This window comes from Diadema setosum, chromosome 13 (assembly GCF_964275005.1).
Source record: "Diadema setosum chromosome 13, eeDiaSeto1, whole genome shotgun sequence".
NCBI lineage: Eukaryota > Metazoa > Echinodermata > Echinoidea > Diadematoida > Diadematidae > Diadema > Diadema setosum.
The window spans coordinates 7,876,136-7,896,749 of record NC_092697.1 but is presented as its reverse complement, the minus strand read 5'-3'; the positions used below and the strand labels follow the sequence as shown (position 1 = coordinate 7,896,749).

The window sequence follows — 20,614 nt, the reverse complement described above, 5'->3', positions numbered from 1 at the left end:
TTTTAGCCTACTAGGAAATGTCCACCACTTTTGGCTATAAAAGTTACGGGATTTGATTTAATGCTCGTGGGCGCAGGCCGGTTTTAAGGGTCATTCGGGATCGCTTTGAGGAGCTCCTTGGTCAAACAACATTGCTCACCAGAGCCACTTTCCCTCCTCCGAGGACGCCATAATTCTTGGGCTGGGTTTCATCCACACGCACCTTGAACCATCAGTTACTATCTATACTTCGCCATGCACTGTCAAAACGGCTACTGAACACTTATACATCCGCAAAACGCTAGACAGACCAGGACATTTCTGTTAATGTTATCTATACATTATGTTTAACCATTTTAAACTACGATCTGACATTTCCATTGACATTGTATGTACATACAATGTTCTCAGGACTGAGCGACTTAATGTACCAATGGGGGAATTTCCTTCCTTAACAGCTTAAAGGCACATTAATCACCTCCACGATGAATTACAAACAGCTTGTTATAAATCGGGTCAAGTAGGAACAAAACCCTTCCCTTGTATTTAGGGTTTTTCGGCTATGGTGATGAAACAGGTGAATAACAAATCAAATTGAGCGACAGGAGATGCAACGATGGCGAATCCTTGAAGAAAATGAAAGTAGGCCTACAGTTTGTCAACGTCTCCACACAGTAGGGAAGAAATTTAGAAACACATGTGTATACGTTAACTTACAATGATTACAACATAAAGGATAAGCGAAGAAAGTAATTTGATGGAAAACATGTAGGCCTACAGTATAGGTTAGGGTGGAGAAGTGAGTGCCTAATGAAGAGAGAAGGGGAGACGCTTGTTGACTAATTACTATGAATGGCACTCGATAAAAAAAAAATAGAGTTAAATGATGTTGGACGTATGCATACCAAGATTGAAACATAGATGAATACAAGCACATAGTTATGTACGTATAGGCCTACGTACATAATTACAAACATACATACACACATACCCATATTTACATGCACACACACGCATACATACATACATACATACTTACATACGTACATACATACATACATACATATACATACTGTACATACATGCACATAGTACGTACATACATACATACATACATACATACATATACATACTGTACATACATACATAGAGCCAACATACATACGCATATACATACCATACTCACATACATACATAATACATGCATACATTCTTACATTATTTCATAATTAAATGCATTCATACTTATGAATTATAGTACAGACACACCATGAATGGCTATCGGGCGGAAGCTCGTTGGTCTAGTGGACACCTGTTTAGGAATCAGAAAGTCGTAGGTTCGAATCCCATCAACCGCGAATGTATGCCAATGATTTTTATCATGGCTATTACTGCAATAAACACTGAGTAATTGTTGTGTATCTACGTCGATGTGGGGCAATTTGTCAATGAGTTGCAACAAGAATAATTCGCATCATGATGTATAGGGGGTTCGAGTCTCACCCGACTATGTGTACCCATGATTTTTGTCACGGCTGTTACTTAGATCACTGAATAATCGGTGTGTATCTACAATTGTACATTGAGGGGGGGAGGGCACTTTATCATTTTCAATATATATCCTTCCATACATCCTAAATTAAAAAAAAAAGTATAACATGTTATAGATATACATCTAATTGTATACATTTTTATTTTCATTCTGATTTTATTTTTGTAGATCTCAAACAACGCTGTCATAATTTATTATGCATGTCATGATACACACATACATGCAAAAGCTATACAAAGCATAATTCTTCATAAATATGTGTAACAGCATACATTTACTCTTTTTTGGAACACATGCAAATATGCCATGACTATATCTGTGTAGAGAGAATCTATTAAAAAAAAACCCGAATAGATATAGATGAGATGAAAGAAAAGGTATAGAGATAAACACTGATAAAGGGAATGAATGAGAGAAAGAGAGGTATAAGAATAATTATCTCTTCATCTCTTTCTCTATCTCTCTCTCTGTTTGTTACAATATAGCTGGCTAGATAGCACAGTATTTTAATATTTACGAGTATCTCTCTCACCTTCTCGGTTCATCTCCATTTTTGCGCTCGACCGTTCAATACAACATTCATGGTCACGGGGGAAAAGTAATGAGGTCCAGAAGTTATAACCTGTAACTCCTCTTTCGTGATGGTTCGCCTAGTGTAAGAGTAGTCACTGCTCTCAGCTTAAGCATTTCAAGAGGATTACACAGATTGAAACAGATATATACTCATTGCAAACAAAGCAACGAGATGGGAGAGAGAAAAACATATTGGTTGCATGACCAGTAGGAAGAGAAAAGTGGAATAAGATTTTGTGGGGGAGGTCGTGCAATCACTTTTTTGTTTGTTTCTTATGTGCATCAATCTATTGATTTGAATCTGTTCAGTTTCCGTGTCGAGTACTGCAAAACTACCAACCACTGGTATGAAAGAGAATATTCATCTCAACTAAATGTCTGAATTGTGCAAAAAAATGAACATTTTCGGGAATGAGACAGTGAGGTCCAAAAGTAAAAAAATAACATCAATGTATATCTCACCCTTAACGATGATGATACACTGACAGTAATAATAACATTTGGAGAACGCTCTTGCGAAGCATTCAATTGTTTCACAGCGCTTTATATCACATATTCCATAGCGGAACTGCTATATATTTGTGAAGCGTTTTGCTTATATCGATGGAACAACTTACCTTCCTTTGCATTTGATAACGTCATTGCTTGAATCTTTTTTTTTTTCTGGAATAATGGAATTTCAGTTGATTTCTCCATTTTCCACTAATGATATATATCATTCCTTAAAGGGGAAATCCAGTCCAAAATAAGTTATTCTGATAAAAGAAGAGTAAAATCTTGCGAGTTCAACAGTAAAAATTTGACTGAAATCGGATGAAAAATAAGGAAGTTAAGAAATTTTGAAGTTTTGCTAATTTCTGAAAAAAAAAATCTTGTACAGTGGATATGAATATACAGAGGAGTGAGCTGACCACGTCATACCCTCACAATTTTCCTTTGATCGCGTACAAATAAAAAATGACGAAAATTCAATGTTTCTGTCATTGAAGTCTGAAACATAATGTTATTCCTGCATGGTTGAATAACTTCAGAACAGTGATAAGCTAGATATATCAGGATTTGAGCCTCGGGCATAATCGCATTTGAATGAAAAATCGGAAATTTCAAAATTTTATGTACAAACTACATGGTAAGTTATGAGGGGATGGCATGCTCACTTTGTCATTTGCATATTCATATTGACCGTTCAAGAACTGTTTCCTCAAAAATTAGTAAAACTTCAAAATGTCATTGAACTTCCTTATTTTTCACCCGATTTCGATTACAATTTTACCGTTGAACTCGTAATATGTTACTCTTTCTTATCAGACTAACTGATACTTGGACTGGATTTCCCCTTTAATGGTATGAATTTGACTAATTCATCACTTTAAATCGCACTGCAGCGGGATGAAAGCATGAGAAAAAAAATTGACTTGCCGTCGTATTACACATCACTAAATGCAGAATGCATGATACCCAGACAACCTATAGAGTGGCAGTAAACTAGAATCGTGTTCACACACACACACGCGCACGCACATACACACTACACACACACACACTACACACACACACACACACACACACACACTACACACACACACACACACACACACACACGCACGCACGCACACATTTTTTGTTTTTCAGTAATCTTTATTTGGTTTCCTAATTTCACATAACAAAAACATTCATCTTGAACGTATAAACACACACACACATACTCACACATTTTCCAATGAAATATTAAATTTTGTTTTATTCATCCTACTTGCATGACTTGCATTATGCAATCATACAAAATAGATGAGAGTTGGGTTTTTTTAGTATTCACAACGAAAATTTGATCAGATGTTCCACGTTCATCGCTACACAGGAATCAAACGAGCAATATAAAGGAAGTGATGAATATGCAAACACATGAAAGCGAAACATTGGCTGAAATAATCACACAAAAGTAACAATAAACACTAAAAACCTCCCCTTCTTACCCTGTCCCTCTACATTCTTACCTCCTACTGCTCCCCTTACATGCCTTACAACCCTTATCCCATGTGTGCCACATCCCATATATCCCTAAACGCATACACACACACACAAATCAACACACAAACCAGCACACACACACACACACATATACACACACAAACAAAAAATTACTAGAGGGGCTTGAGGGTTGCAAAAATAAAGAAGAAAAAGAGAGAGCCACTCAACACCGGCTGCGTGTCGATGATCGCCATAACTGTTGGTAGGTGAATTACACTAATATAAACTGATGAGCACATAATGTCCTTTCAAGGTAGAATGTATCTTGCTAAAGCTACCAGTTGACCAGTGTTGTTTTAAATGAATAATCTCGCACATTCCCAATATTCCCGTGTTAATCTACATTTTATTACTGCGTCCATAGTAATATCGTCAATAATGAAGAGAATTATGATGGAAAATTTCGGACGGTGTCGTACGAGTACGAGTTATGACCTCGCCCTTGTGCTTATACTAGCTTGGTGAATTATATCTAAAATGAAAAGAAATTGAATGCAAGATAGAGATAAAAGGTTATATATGCACTGTAAATTTATGCAGAGACTCAAGAGTATGATTTAGCACACCTTATTAGCCCGATTGACCTGTTGAAAGAGATTTTCGCTGGAAAGATAGGATAGATAATGGACATTCGAGTCTCGATATTGGTGACCATTCAAACGGACACAGCGAACCGTTTAGAATGGCGCCTCAAACTCCGACTAATCAAACGAGGAACATTAATTATTGACAGCTTGCTAATTCATGTATAAACAGTTGACCAGTACGTCATTTTTCCGATGAAAAGACTGGTTAATCAGTGTGCATGGAGTAAATTATCCATGCTTCGCTCAGTGTGCAATCCGGCACTGACAAACTGTCAAAATTTTCCATATCTATCATTATGACGGTGTGTGAGTAGCTTGCTCAACCATGAAAAGACTAATGTAATGTGTGCATAGACGTGTTCAAGTCATTTTGCATCGTGAAGAGCCGATTTCTTTTTGTCATTATTCAAAGATTATGCTTTATTAAACATTCATGCCTCACCAAACTTGTCCTGTGATGTCTTTTTTATACATGTGTTTCACATGATTTTATTTAGTTTATCGTCGGTCTGTTGACTAATGAATACCTCTTGCGGATATGGTAAAATTGTGGATGTCGAATGATGCGGTGATTTGGCTCAGTTGGACGCGTCTATCTCCAGATCCAAAGGACCCGGATTCAATTCCCCAGTCTTTCTGAGCAATGTTGTGTGTAATCATACCCGTCCCCTCTGGCAAGAGGCAAAACACTCTGTCCCTCGGATAGGACATATAAGAATGGAGGTCCCGTGCGTGAGAGAGTCACAACTCATGCACGTAAAATATCCCGCTTCATTCATTCATCGCAAAGAGCAGAGTGCATAACCCGGTGAAGTGGTGACATGCTCACATCCAACTCAATCCCATGGAAGACCAGTCACTGCAGCTGAATATTGGCTATTCAGCCATATTCTCAAGTGGAAAAATGAAATAAACAAACAAACAAACAATTAAATAAACAATAAAAAACACATTGGGAGACGAAGAGAATGAAGTTTGTTTTGACAACCACGATGCCGTCCCAAACTCTGCAGATTTGGTTCCAGTCAAACGTAATAGACTGTGACGAACGTCTTTTCCTCCAGTCACCGGAAGTATGCTGAATATCCACACGGGTGGTTTTTGGAACCCACTGTTTATTGGTGGGTGCATGTAAATGCTGGGATGAATATGGCACTCGGCAGGGTTGTCTTCAACAACAATTCTTAAAATTTTCGTATTAGTTATTATTACCTGAAATACAATAATTCTATTGTTCTGATTGTTTATATCTAGTCTTGAACTACATGCTCTTCGAGGCCTTAAATATCTGCTCAAGTCTGCCTTTACTTTTGGAGAGCGATTCCATCTCTACGTCGGCATGAATTTTCCACCTTTATATAATTATTAATGTATTCAAATGTAACTATGACTACCCCTTCCTTCCGATCCATAACAAGTTTTCCAGCCCACCTGATCTCATAAAGTACTGTTCATCAGTAGGAATCCACTGCTTGTGCATAATATTGTAATTATGTCGGGCAGGTCTTTGATATGATTTCTGCAAGTTAGGAACAGCCACTATCATTAGGGCAAGCAAATATTGTACACTATATCAGTAAACCCATCTATTGCGATGGAAATTGAAATAAACCAACTTCACATATTATTATTATATATGCTATATATCAATATATCCGTATGCTTGTTTTTCATTTTTCTCGTGTTTTTTTTTTTTTTTTTTTTTTTGGGGGGGGGGGGTAATTTTTGAGAGAGATTTACATCTATCACGAATATCATTAATCATACATGTGGTGATACATGTGACAGAAATGACGAGGCTAAACCAATTAAGCTAAAATGTACTCCCAGTTTATTCAATCTCCCACTCCCCTCCATCACATCTCCTAAATCTTTTCACGACCTATATTATATTCAATCGTTTTAATGTTGCCATGCTACGACAAATTAATTCTGATCGAGACCAGGGGAGCCTGGAATATATTTTCCTCTTCGGCTCATTAATGGAACAACCACGTACTCTTCGAACGCGTCTCATGTCACCTGACATGTTTAAAGTAAAAATCCCCTACATGCTCATGGCGACTCTGACAGATTAAGAGAAAAAAAAAGAACGAAAAACAAACAAAAACTAAACGTCTTGATTATATTCATCAAAAATACGAAAACTATATGGAAGTTTGAAATTTTCAGGAAATTGTATACTAGTAAGTAATAGTCAACACTCGCACGCGACATCTTTCCCTATAGTATGCCGATTCAGTAACTATAACTTTCCTCCTTTACAAAGCCACCATTGCTAAATCCACACAACGTTAAAGAACAATTTAATGCGAAGGATATAATTCTTTCTTTTTCAAAGTCGTGTCGAAAAAAAAAATAAAGAATCAAAATGAAGATTCGAATGGCGGACGTGTGATCCTTTGACCTGCCTATACCTCGTGTTATGTGCGTAATTTATGACTGTAACCGACATCATTACGTCGGGCAGTCACATGAAACAGACACAGTTCGTTATTCCGAAGGTTTGTATTTTTGAAAATCAAATATAAATGGTTCGGAATTTCAGAAGTATGCACCTTTTATTGTGCCATTTTCGAATTAACGAACCTTATGTCATTTTCGGATTAACGAACCTCGGAAAAAACACCACAAAATATAAATGGTCGGGTTAACAGAGCCTATCTTGTTTTCGGATCTAGGTGTGCCGAATCTGTGTGTTTCGGAGTAACGAACCTTCGAAATAACGAATATCACCCGTGAAACATTAGATTTCTTTGACTTCCGTGTTCTAATCCTGCTTTCATAAATACAGTCACTTTTCTGCTCGTTAACGTTCGTTGTATTTTTCAAAGTCAACTTCAACACGAAATGGAATTGCTCTTTAAGTTCAACAAAGTCGGGTTTGTGTGGCGAGAAAGCATATCTAACAACCTATATAGTTGACTGCTGCGTCTATCTGCGCGGCACGACAAGGTGCCCTATTTTGTGAGTTTGACGAGCCCTTCCAATCATTGAGTACGTGCATATTAATATTGAGTGATGTATTGTCCTGCGTATAAACTGCGTTCGCGTGTGTGTCGTGTCGTTGAGAATGTTAGTTTACTCATGTCTCACTCCATGGCACATAACGCGAACTATTCATCAATTCATTCCATCATATACGTTATAATATAATGTTCTAGGTGGAAATATCACGGCGAGAGTATCAAGACCATGCATGCATACACTGAGTGCTCTTCTTTTTTTTTTCTTTTTAGATATTACTGTATTTTGACACCTATGCCCATCTGTCCAACTTTGACTTTCATACCTCATATTATTTATATACTTCTCTAAGGTGAGACAGTTGAATGACGACTTGCGGTAAGTAAGCACGTTAAGACTTAATACGTAATGTATTTCGTGACGGGTTTTGCCAGTCATCACATTGGACTTCATACAAAAGTATCAAGCAACTTGGCAATTATCGCGCTTACATGCCTGTCAAACACACACATGCACGTATCACTGTATATGTAATCTTCAGGTCTGAAGCTTGGCACTTTACTGGAAGAAGAAAAAGAAGGAGGAGGAGGAGGAGGAGGAGAAGAAGAAGAAAGAAAGGCTCTACATTTTGTTTCCACAAATCAGTAACATTGAACAAAAACCACGTAACATACAAATGTAAATCGATATGGGGCGATAATGCTGCTGATTTTAGCCATCTGTACTATGTTTGTTCAATTTTTTTTTGTACCTATTATAGTCAACTTAAACGTGAAAAGCATTCTAATTCACGAGATAAACTTCAATACGAAAAGGTAATCAACTTTGAGAAGATCCTTCTCGCCATGAAAAAAAAAAACCCACAAGATTTTGAATTTCCATCAGAAAGATTGAATGTCCTTGAAAATTAGCTGTAATAACCAGCTCACCTATTATTCCACAAGAAAACGAAAGACACAAACCGCACGAACTGCACGAATTGGCGTTGGAAGTTTGTCGAGTGTAATTACAATCATGTAGGGTCAACGAAAATCGATCTGTACATCCCTCAGCACCAGACGTTCATAATATCACCTGGATGGATTGCATTCTTAGGAAGTTTGTGAGTTTGTAGTCAACCAGGTGTGCTCGAAAGTGCATATTGTTCATGTTGTTGTGGGAAACGAAATCCCCCTTTCCCTTTACTTATCACACAGACGCACACGCGCATGCATACTCTTTTGAAGTTGGTAAGGCGGAATTGTTTAGCTCGACAAATCGTTGATTTCAAAGAGGCTAGCAGATGAGGCGTTAAAATACATGTACGTGTCTTGAAAGATCTCGTTGCAATATCCGGTTCAATATATTATTGAAAGAAGAGATAAGTAAGGGTGGGGGAGTCGAGAACGGGTAATATGAAGCAGGGAGGCGAAATGTTCAGCATTATTGATTTTCCAACCAGAAATCATTGACAATATTCAGCAATCCAACGCTGCTAAGGACTGGTTCATATTCAAGGTTGGTGCTCGTGCGGGTTGCCACAGCAAGAATTCCACATTCGACATGCTACCGCAAGGGAAACAGCAATAAGGTGTCTGAGGAGGGGAGTATTCTACCTCACCAATTTGTTTGGAATAAAAAAAAAAGAATCACAATGTAGTTGGTAATTTTTAAGGACACTTGATGTAGAGGTTATAACCAGACCTGATGAATTCAATTCATTTATTTCGTTCTCATTTTTCTTCTAACTAAGGATAACACAAGGTAAATCAGGAAATCCATCATAAGCATATACATTACAAAGTGCGAAGGATAAACGATAGTCAACAAACTAATAGAAATAGATTATGTATACATATGAGAAAATACAAAGTTATGTTTTGAGGAGAAAAAAAGAAGAGAACTGAGAGGTCCACTAAAAAGCAGCGCTTGTAGACTGGACAATTCAAGAATTTCTTCAAAAAAATACTTACTACAATTACAGATACATTACACAAAAATAATTTAGACAAAATGAAACAAACAACAGAGACACAAGAACATGATATGGTTAAATTGAGGGGGGTACGATTGAATGAAATGGGACAAAAACAAATTTAAAGGAAGAAAAGGAAAGAAAGAAGAGAGAGAGAGAGAGAAAAGAGAGAGAATGCCTACACTCTGAACAAGGGAAACGGAAGAGAGAATTGAGGTGCTTCGAACAGCTGGTGACTGCATGAAGCGTCACCAAAGTTTATGAGTCCTCGATTAAACATTTCGCACGCTTGTATTCATATTCTATTCTTCACTTTGCCAATTACATCTCCCTTTTAGTGTGTATTTCTCTTTTCCTCTGTAATCTTTCCTATTATACCAGGCAAAGGGACGGACTATTGTGCGCAGTGACAATAAGAATTGAGACAGTGGTCCGGCGTTAATCACATCGTGCACTCATCTTTTTTCTCACACGCACTTACCTCTAAACACAGACACGCGAACCTATTTTCTCTTCTCTCTCACTCTATTCTGATATATCTCTATATTGATTTTGTCTCTTTATCTATATCTTCTGTCTTTCAACCCCTCTCTATCTCTTTTTTAACCATCTAAAACACACTTTTCCCCATTTTCTTGCTCAGTGATTCTGTCTGATTATACACCTTATCCTTTAATGCTGCGTGTTCTTTACCTCATCCTGAATGCAATAAACCGATTTCATTAATATCATGATCAAAATAATAATGTAGATTGTCTAGAATTAATCAGCCTATAGTTGCTCTCTCGTGATTCTTTTCCAACCTTTAGTTCATTTAGCATCAGCAGCTCGGCGAAATTCGGGTCTTTTCACAAGCCAAATGATAGTTATCACTACTAACAATGAAAATTATATTGGAAGACATTAAATGCCTCTGCGGGAAAAGAAAAAACGAATTCATGAAAGATGCAACTTCGTTTATACAAAGGTAAATGTACAGCTGTATGGTCATTAAGAAAGCCTTAATTCGTAATATGTGCAGTGCGATTAAATGCAGTTAAATCGTTGGTGACGGTGAACCCAGAATGCACCCAAAAGGCATAAATCAAACTTAATAAAAACACCGATAACGTAAAGATATTGCACTTTTTGCCCGCTCCCGCCAACTCAACTATGCTGTTTCTGGGGGGAAAGAGCCGATGCTCTGTGGCCGTAAAGATTTACTGCAGCGCAACCAACACCGTTAGACAACTTGAACTTCCATGTGACCCACAGGCACGTGCGTCATTTATACGGGTGCCTTGGCGTCTTTGCTACCAGCCGTAAAGAAGGTAATCATAATTCAATGACCATCTGTGACGAAGGTATAAGTAGGCGGATAAAAAGAGCGATTTACGGCAAGTATGACGCTTGCTGGTGTCTGCTACCTGTTAAACTGTCCGCTCAAAGAGGTAGAACCTCTTGTGTCCGCTCTATCAAGGAGCGTTGGTGGTTGACCCCTGGGCATGTGACAATAATGGACTCCCGCGTTCCTACGTCATTTTTTTTCAATTAATCAACAGTCTGTCATTCCTTCGTTCCCTCGCGTCGGTCCTATCAAAGTCTGTGGCCTAATTTCGAACCGAACGGAGCAAGGATATAAAGAACAAATTATACGTAACTCGTGGCTTTCAACTCGTGGCTTTCAACTCGTACACTTTCTATTAACGTGTATTCAGTACTGCACAATTCGGATAATTAGTTAGGAGAGTTGATTTGTCAGTGCCTTACTTGTCGAAACTTTTCCAGACTGTCTAACACTTTGCTTGTATATCAATATTGATTCTGCATTGTGATGCTGACTAAGGAGTTTATTGATTACGATTGGGTTTCATTAATGTCACAAACTTTAACATTTTTTTTTTTTTTTTTTTTTAAGACTGGGCTGCTTTGATTGATTGCAAAAGATATCAATATTGTAGTCCACAATTCGTCGGTTGAGAATTATAAGGGCGTTAAGTTGCCACTAAACCCAGTGTTCGAGACAACTTAACGCCCTTCTCATTCTCAACAGACGAATTGCAACTTGAATGTCTTTGCAAAGGATGCGAATTAGCAGGCGACGTAACTTAGTTCCATGTAAGTGCGCAGAAGCTAGGTCAGTGTGCTTAGCAACCGTTGTCAAGGAAATGCTAAAATGCTGGAATTATGAACTGCGCCGCTGAATGTGGGTGTGGCATAAGACAGCTGATATAAAAGCCATACTACGTGTGCTGCATGTGTACAACGCGTAGATGTATTCATTACGGTACATAAACATGGTATTTTGTTTCTACATTGCGTGCAATGTTATATGGAGGAAGTCCACTATTACGTCATAATTGCGAGTTGTGGTAATACGATGTCATATGCGCGTACCCGCGCGTACTTTCTTTGTGGCGTCTATGCGCTGCAAGTCATAACAACGCGACATCCTTTTCAACAACGCGTACATTGATACAATGTATCTGGAGGAAGTCCACTGTTACGTCATAGACCAGATGTGGTACGTATCGTTCATGCGCTGTTATCTGCGCGTGCATGTGCGTGTTCTCTTGTCGTTGGTGGCTTGGGTCACCTGTTACACAATACAAACATCGAAACCATAGAGATTGCGGTCATAGATACATGTACCATGTGGCCCTTGAGAACACAATACTCGGTAGCCTGATGCTGAAACCGTATACTGCGCGGTGCATATGATGAAACCAGGGGTAAACAGCTCGAAAGAGGACATAGGCAATTGAAAGTTTGCATTTTGCGGTCCAATCAACGGAAATAAGATAGATACTTCAAATGGTAAGTGAATTACAGATGCTTGTTTTTCGCTGTCTAGGGCAAGTCATCTCATATTGTTGCGATTTCTTTGCTCTGTCTGCTTTTAGTTAAAGAGATAATTCGGAATACTGCATGAGCAAGACATCATTCGAGCGTTTTCTATTCATTACTTCATCAAGCCCTAATACCACTATAAATCAATTCTTATACGCTGTTTGTGTTTCAGAAAGTAAAATTAAATTGTCTTCCTTTGCGACCTTTGTTTTTTCTCTTGTGACTGGTTGTTTACTATAAGTTGCAGAACTTTCAAAATCTTCTTGATTTGCCAGATTTATAATTGATTGTTAACTTGGCCACTCATTTTAGTATTTTTTCTCTCTAACTGATTAGTGTGTGTGTATGTGTGTGTGTGTGTGTGTATGCGTAGATGTATATGTTTTCTGATTCTGTTTGGATGTATTGAATATCACCAGTTCCCGTAATATTTCTCCAAAAGTGCATATGCAGTGAAAATCAGCTGCATGGGCTAACTTATTGATGACAAGATGATAGCTATAGTTTCTGCAGCAAAATACCCTTAGAATTGATGGATCAAAAGAAAAAATAACAACAACAACAACATAAACATGGCAAACTCCAAGTATAACTTCAATCTGAAATCCGATTGATAATTAACATGACAGTTGTAGCTGTCTCCTTGACAGCACTGATCGAGTAGATCATAATCAACAGACATTAACAATCATCCAATGAATAGTCGTAGTCAGCAGAAACTCATCCAATGAAATAAAGTGTAGCCCCTATATACATCAAGCACTCTGGTTAACGTTTTGTGTGGACGGCGAGCTTTAGATCTGCGACGCGAACGCTAAGACGACGCTATTAGTAAAAAAAAAAAAAAAAAAATTATAATGCGCTGGCACATAGGCCTATATGCGCGAGACAGCTGTTTTATTTTGTCCAGCGCCAGGCGACGTCTCAGCGTTCGCGTCACAGATCTAAAGCTCGCTATCGTCGGTAGACGACTTCGAGCGTCAGGCATCCGAGAATTCGATCCCGGCTACCATCCTGACTGTCTGATAAGTTTTCTCTAATCTTACCTGTATTCAGGGCTTCGAATTTTTCGTAACTCTTCCGCCACATGATTACAATGTAGGCCCTATTTCAAGTGTTGGGTGTTATACATAAAAAATAATAATAATCATTTTTTTTTCTTTTTTCCACTCAATTACTGTGCGAGTTCATGAAGGCAGATTACATTAGTTTAATTTTATACATGACGAAAGATATCTGGACATCATTAACCTGTCCCAAATTGGAATCCGTTGGAATATAATGTGTCTAAACACAACAATACGGTCAACCTGAAGTACCTTGCTGCGACGCGACGGTGAGAAAGAGGTTGGTGAAATACAAGAACCCTTCTACGTTAATTGGCCTGTGTATCTGACATTCACGTCCTTACCATTTTCCTCTATTAAAGTGTCATCTCTAAATCCTATCTGTGTTAACATGAAAGTCTGTGTCATGATCGATGGCGGGTCGAGGGTGTCTGTCTCTCCCCAATCCTGATGTTCTTATAGACCGATCCGACTTGTCAAAAGACCCGCCATTCAATTCGCACGCCTATGCTGAATGCGGCGGGCGCGAGACCGGCGCCATGTATTATCCAAAGAGATTTTCCCCAGAGAAAAATCTCTTTGGTATTATCATACATTCTCATAATAAATTATGCGCGCGCGCATGGGACACTGCAGTAATGGCGGATTTTGCTCCCAGGTCGGATCGGTCTATAGGTTCAACTTTGCACCTTTACTAATGTTACCTGCTTCGTGTTTTGTGTCCATTTCAGACTGAATTGGGCGTTGGCAAGGATAAGAAATCCGCCAGGCGAAGAAAGCGGCGGGGGAAGCGGCGGGGAAAGGGGAAGAAACCGAGGCAAGATGTGCAAGAGGAAAGTTTGCAGTACAGTGAGACAATTCAGAGACGGGAAGACGAACATACCCTCGACGACCCGCCCGGCGAAGGGCAACGACATGAGCATGCTTCATCGGCTGGAGGGACTGTCAAAGGTGATAAGTGTAATATGCAATAATTATGTTTAGACATTCACATCATCAATGCATTCTCATCAAATAATATTTTCACCACCGTCATCCAAGACAACAACAAATTTACCCAAGCTAGTCATGCATAAATGTATATCCTGAAAGTAACTCTCTCTCTTCCTCTGTAAACAAGCACACACACACACACACACACACACACACACTGACATACACACGCACATATACATACGTGCTATCATGAGTACTAGATACATTGGCTTTTTTTATATATATCTCCTTGATTTATTCGTTTGTTTGTTAAACTTGGCTCATTCTACATGGCTCCTTCGTTTTCTGCAGCTCGAAGCAATACACAAATTCCAAGCACACCTCCGGTAAAGACTAGTCAAGCCGATACCGAAGACGAGTCTACGTCTCTGGCGATCAAACACGACCTCAAACTGGCAAACGACGTCGAGCATGAGACATTCGGGAATTCGTTCTCGACTTCCCGCTTGTCGGCCTCTTTGAACAGGACGGGGAGCTCGAGAATCACCAACAGAGCGGTAAAGAACGTTTCAGCAAAGACAGATTTATCTAGAATGACAAATTGCAGTGTAAGCTGTCAAAATAAGTGTATTAGCGTATAGTTACGAAAGAGTTAAGAACTTATATATGTTTCAAATCACGTAATAGGTTTTGCAATAATTCCTCCTGGCCGAAGTTTGATGCTTACACTGACGAAGCTACCCTAGGTAAATATAATCTTATCATGGTATCATAAGAATTCAGCGATCCCATTGTTCTTACCAGACAACAACCACTTAAGAAACTAATTCATTTAATTTCATTTCATTTATTAAGTTTCCACACAAATCATAGTTTTGTGTTTACAGCATCCATCCATGACAATGTAAAGTAACACATAAGTTATAAGTTCAGTATATACAAATATCATTTACATGGCACAAATGGGCCTCTGGACACTCGCCCTTTCAGGACAATTGTACCCTGGAAAAAAAAAAACCTGAATGACAGGGCTAACAGCATTAGTATGCCTATTTGCTTACAATGACCATCAAATCGAGGGAACGATCCAGGAAAAATGGCCAAAAAGCAACTATGCGGACAATTATTGGCGGGGATAATTTTCCAAGGGCAACAGTTGAGATGCGAAGAACAATGTTTCGTAATTACAGCTTCTTTCTCTCTTACATTCTTGTCGGATTTAGTCGTCCAAAGGGCGCCAGCAGTTGTCGGTGAGTGGGAAGAATGGACGCGAAGCTGATCTTGACGACATCGAAATCGAGTTCAAAGCTACTGAAGGAGACTGCGAGGACGACGACAGCAATCACGAGGTGACACCTCGTCTTTGATTTGATTTGATTTTTTAATCCATTTAAATTGTTTCTACGGATTTACTCATTATCAATTAATAAATCTTGAAAAAATAAAACCATCAGGTAAAATAATCTACTGGCACAAACAAAGCAAAGTAAACATTGATCACGATATACCGTATACGTTATCAACATGAAAAGTAAAACAGTTCTTGCGCTTCAGAAATATATGGTAAGTTAATTATTCTTGATATCGTGGAGATACACCCATCTTGAGTACTGACCATTATGTGAGTGCAGCCAATAAACTCAATTCTCTCAATAAGTCAGAAAAAATGAAGGCAAGAAAAAGTGTTTGAAACCCTCTCAAAAGGTACACAAATAGAATTTTTGGACGTATCATTCGTTAATTATAGTGTCAACGTCTTTGAGTTGGAGGAAAATCCACCACATGAATGATATCGTCATACATGTATTCGTTCAATAATTGAATGAATCTAACTTGAATTGGACTTGTTTGGTTGAAATAATATAAATAATAAATTTCTTTTTCTCGTAATGGCGTAGAGTCACAGAAATATCACAAATTGACGAAGAGGGCGCTCGAAAACTGAGTCTTCTATTACAATAACAGAAGGCTCTGTTCTAACGTGGGTCCGAGCGATCTCATCTACGCATTCATATATTACAAAAATCATGCATTAAATGACTGGAGGTAGAACTGCGTGTTACTCCGTCTGTTGGAAGACATTTTGCGCAGCCCTTTACGTATGTCTGCACTGCTGCAATGTTATCATGGTATCATATACCGTGCTTTGAAAACCTCTCTTTGTTTATTTTTATCGGTCATTAACAACGAAACGGGAGTTAGATGACTAGTCAAACACATCAAATGTACTTTTATCTGCTGTTTTCAGATTCAGAACTTTCGAAACACTCGAGATCGTTCCCGACATCGTAAGACTTCCGACATACGGCGTCGACGAAAAAGACACGCTTCCGCGAAAAGATTTGACAAGTTCTCGGAGAAGGGCATTGCTAGGCAACCGTATTTTGGTGCAAGGTCAAAGGTCGGCTCAAGGTCAAAGGTCATTGCCAGTGAATGTCGACAAAGGGCCAGCTTTCTGATGACACGGTCACCCACCGACGTCATCCCTGGGTTCGATCACGCCATGACACATCGTCAGTGGATTCGAAATCAAGCGAACGTCAGCGAGGATGCGTTCACACCGAAAGAACAAGCACAGATTGATCGGAATCGACAGTGTCTTCGTCTACCACCGATAGTATCGCGGCAGAACATCGAAGAACGCGTCCCACCGCCTATTTCTGCCGTTGACGTGAAGGTTCTGGCAAACACTCTTTCTCAGGATCGACAGTGTGTCGATAGCAGGAGAATTACATTCTCATGCAACCGACTTCCACCGATACATCAGAACAAAGACAATGTTAACATACCTCTAGATAAAACATAAACGGATAAAAGATGACTGTGACTCATGGAATAGCTTTAAAATCGTTATTTTCTATGCAGTTGATCCAAGACATAAGAGGTCATTCATCAGCCGCACTGCAATCGCCTTTCCAATTTTTATTCTTCAAAGTATAACATCAGAAAGAAACCCTAAATCTTAGAAATTTCTAGTAAAATGGGGGGGGGGGGGGGAGACTTGGAGAGGGCGACAGCTATTCGTCGGCCAGGAAAAAAAAAATGGAGTGAGACCATCTGAAGATAATTATTATATTCATGCTAAGCTCATTAAAACAAAAGTGGGTTACAAAATCCCTCTTTAAACAAAAACGCAAAGATTAGAATCAAAATCATATCGAAGCAGGCCATGAAAACTCCATAATATTAAGAAAGCGGAGAGAGGAACGCAGCTGAAGGTGATGAATTGATGGCCGTAAAGGAGGTTTCCTAATCGTAATATGAGAGAGAAACACCTCTCAATCTTGAAACCTGCTTTCCTCCGCACACTTGACGACTGAGGCCTTCAATTTCTGCTTTGTATGGCCGGAAAAATAAAACTTTTATAGCATTTCTTTAATACTATTTACTGGTTATGTGAATACTCTTGATTATGTTTCCCGCGGAACGTTCCGGAGGTTCTTGACTTCACATCGGCAAATATGAAAAAAAAAACACCAAAAAACCCTTGATCCACATCTGTTGCGAAGACAAAGAGAGTAATAAAATATTTTGGTTGTCACGTGTTGTGTATGGAGGGTTGAGATTGTTTCATTTCTGCTGATTGTCAAGTCTTATCGATTGCCTACAGGCTGAATTAAAGAAAAGAAAAGAAAACAAAAACAAACAGCTGGTTATTCAACGAATCAAAAGTACGTCGCAAGAATCTCAACGACCAACACGACACTCCTTTTGCATTACTAATATTATGTACTTAATTCCGTTGCTAGTCACAGATAGATGATGTAGCGCGTATACTGCAAAATAAAACTCGGCGGGAGATTTCATTTGGCGTGTGCACGTTGCCATGGTAACCATTTCCCATCATGGTGATGTCCTTTTTGCTGTTATTTGTACATTTATCAATATGAGGAAATGGTGGGTCCTGTTATCATCGTGATTGTACTTCTATTTTCGTGATTTTAATTTTACTGGTATGGCCAATGAACCTCTTACACAGCAGAGCAGTTTCTTTGACAGACTTTTGTGTAGCTCCTGGGCATTGTCATTCGATTATGAAGACGAGTAGGTGTTATTTATGCATATGCAAACTTAAGAATCACTCATGTAACTGTCATTTAAAAGACAAATTAAGTTTTCATATTTCTTGTTTTATGGAATTCAACTGGAAATGAATGCCTTGCAGCAAACTATTTCAAGTATTGATTTAACTAGAATTTGATTTCTATTTTGTTTTATATTCTTGTTCAAGGAGAAGACTCAATTACTAAATTACATATTCCAAGACTGATTTAATTTATATAATATTATGAACAAGTACGCCAGTGGAAGAGGAAGGATGCAAAAACGTCATCATTCGCGTTAAGTTTACGAAAATGGCGGAAACGTTCGAATTACATTTGACTTCCCTTTTTATTGACCGAATTGCATAAAACTTTCACCTTTTTTTTTACTTTAAAAAATCGATTAAACTTGGAGTTGATTTTATTTATTTCTTCTTTCAATTCATGTCTTTCCTTTTCAGAAAGAATTCCGCGTTTTCTATCCGCTGCTGCAGTTTGCAATAGCTAAAGTTTGAATGCGTGGGATCTTAGTATCATTACATTGCAACTTTTGGCTCGTGAACGGGACTGAATAAACTTCCTCTTTCAATGACAACAATACTTACAAATAAGTTTAAGAAACTGCTTCAGTCCGCTTCGAGTTTGAGTCACATGCTGGGTTCTATCTGTACAAGCAATATCATGCTCGGGGGTAATAGCTGGAAAGCATTTTTTTTTTTTTTTTGAGGTACAAATTGTACTGCTATAGACATTTTCTCAATTGTGAATTTGCCAAAACAGTGTGTTTTGGTGCTTCTATTCGATCCCGCGTTGATTATTGTTTTCCAGCATGGAATAATGCCAGTAAGATACCTTTGAATACATCATTGATTCGCACAGGAAGTTCTTCAACAAACATCCCAATGAATAAATGATGACGTATGAAGACTTTCAAGGATTGAATCATTGTTGAACAGGTGGGTATTCTTGGTGGAAGAAAATATATGTATGTGGTTGTGTTTGTGTTTGTTGGTTAGTTTTTGTTTTTGTTTTTGTTTTACAAGTGCCTATACTAGGAATAATTGGAAATAGCCTCGTCAGTGGAGTCCTTTTCGAAGAATACATGGATAACAATAGAATGACACATGGATGTGATAATGGTTATGATGAAGTATTTATATAAAAATGAATTGCCTGGATATTAAGAAAATGCCAGTGATAAAGCAAAAGTGGTGTCATGCTAACGCTATTTCACTTCACCACATACAATATGAAGGTGGTATAGAACCGAGATAGTCTGTACTTTAAAGGGATCGTGTAGTTTTGGTTGAGACCTAATTTCAAGTTTCTAACATTTTTTGGTGAGATAATGAGAAACCTCTTAAGAAATATGAAAGAGCATGTAATTCCATGAGGAATTCAACGCTTATTTTGATGAAAATTGGTTTTGAAATGGCTGAGATATCCAAAAAAGAGCGATTCTAATAAGTGTGGGACCAACACTTTATTACGATCGCTTTGTTTTACTTTGTTTTTGGATGTTTCAGTCATTCCAAACCATATTTTTGTCAAATAAACTTTGAATTCCTCTTGAAATGGTATGCTCTGTACTATTTCATGTTTTCTTGGTATCTCGCAAAAAGTTAAAACCCCAATTTTCATCTCCACCAATACTGTACCATCCCTCTAAACACACAGACACACCCAACACACTCACACACAGACTATTATACACACACAAACACACGTACACACGTACACACACACGCACACACACGCACACATACATAATCTAATAAGAGTATATGTGAGTGATAATAACAACATTTCCTTAAGCGTCTTTTATATTCTAGTGTCGTCTACCAGATTGCTCTGCCATTATTATTACACCAATTCTGTACTGCAAGGTATTATGTGCCAATAGTTCAACAGGGACTTGGCCATTTGAATAATCATTAAAAAAAAGCATATTATGAGGTTCATTATCTCTAGTAGGCCTATACATGTAATTGTGCATGTTTTGCGATTTAGGTTATATCTTTAGATATTGCTCAATACATCATACAATCACGAATAGGAATGAGGAATACACAGTTACACTGAGCAAAACAAATCTATTG

The 20,614-nt window shown here is 38.3% G+C and overlaps 1 protein-coding gene across 1 annotated transcript; it reads left to right on the top strand.

Moving 5' to 3' along the window:
• Positions 1-12,305: 12,305 nt before the first annotated feature.
• LOC140236981 (uncharacterized) lies at positions 12,306-17,452 on the top strand. Its single transcript, XM_072316929.1, has 5 exons — positions 12,306-12,436; positions 14,268-14,487; positions 14,824-15,029; positions 15,696-15,821; positions 16,721-17,452. The coding sequence occupies exons 1-5, from the start codon at positions 12,434-12,436 to the stop codon at positions 17,276-17,278; spliced, it is 1,113 nt and encodes a 370-aa protein (XP_072173030.1). The 5' UTR covers positions 12,306-12,433; the 3' UTR covers positions 17,279-17,452.
• The last annotated feature ends 3,162 nt before the right edge of the window (positions 17,453-20,614 follow it).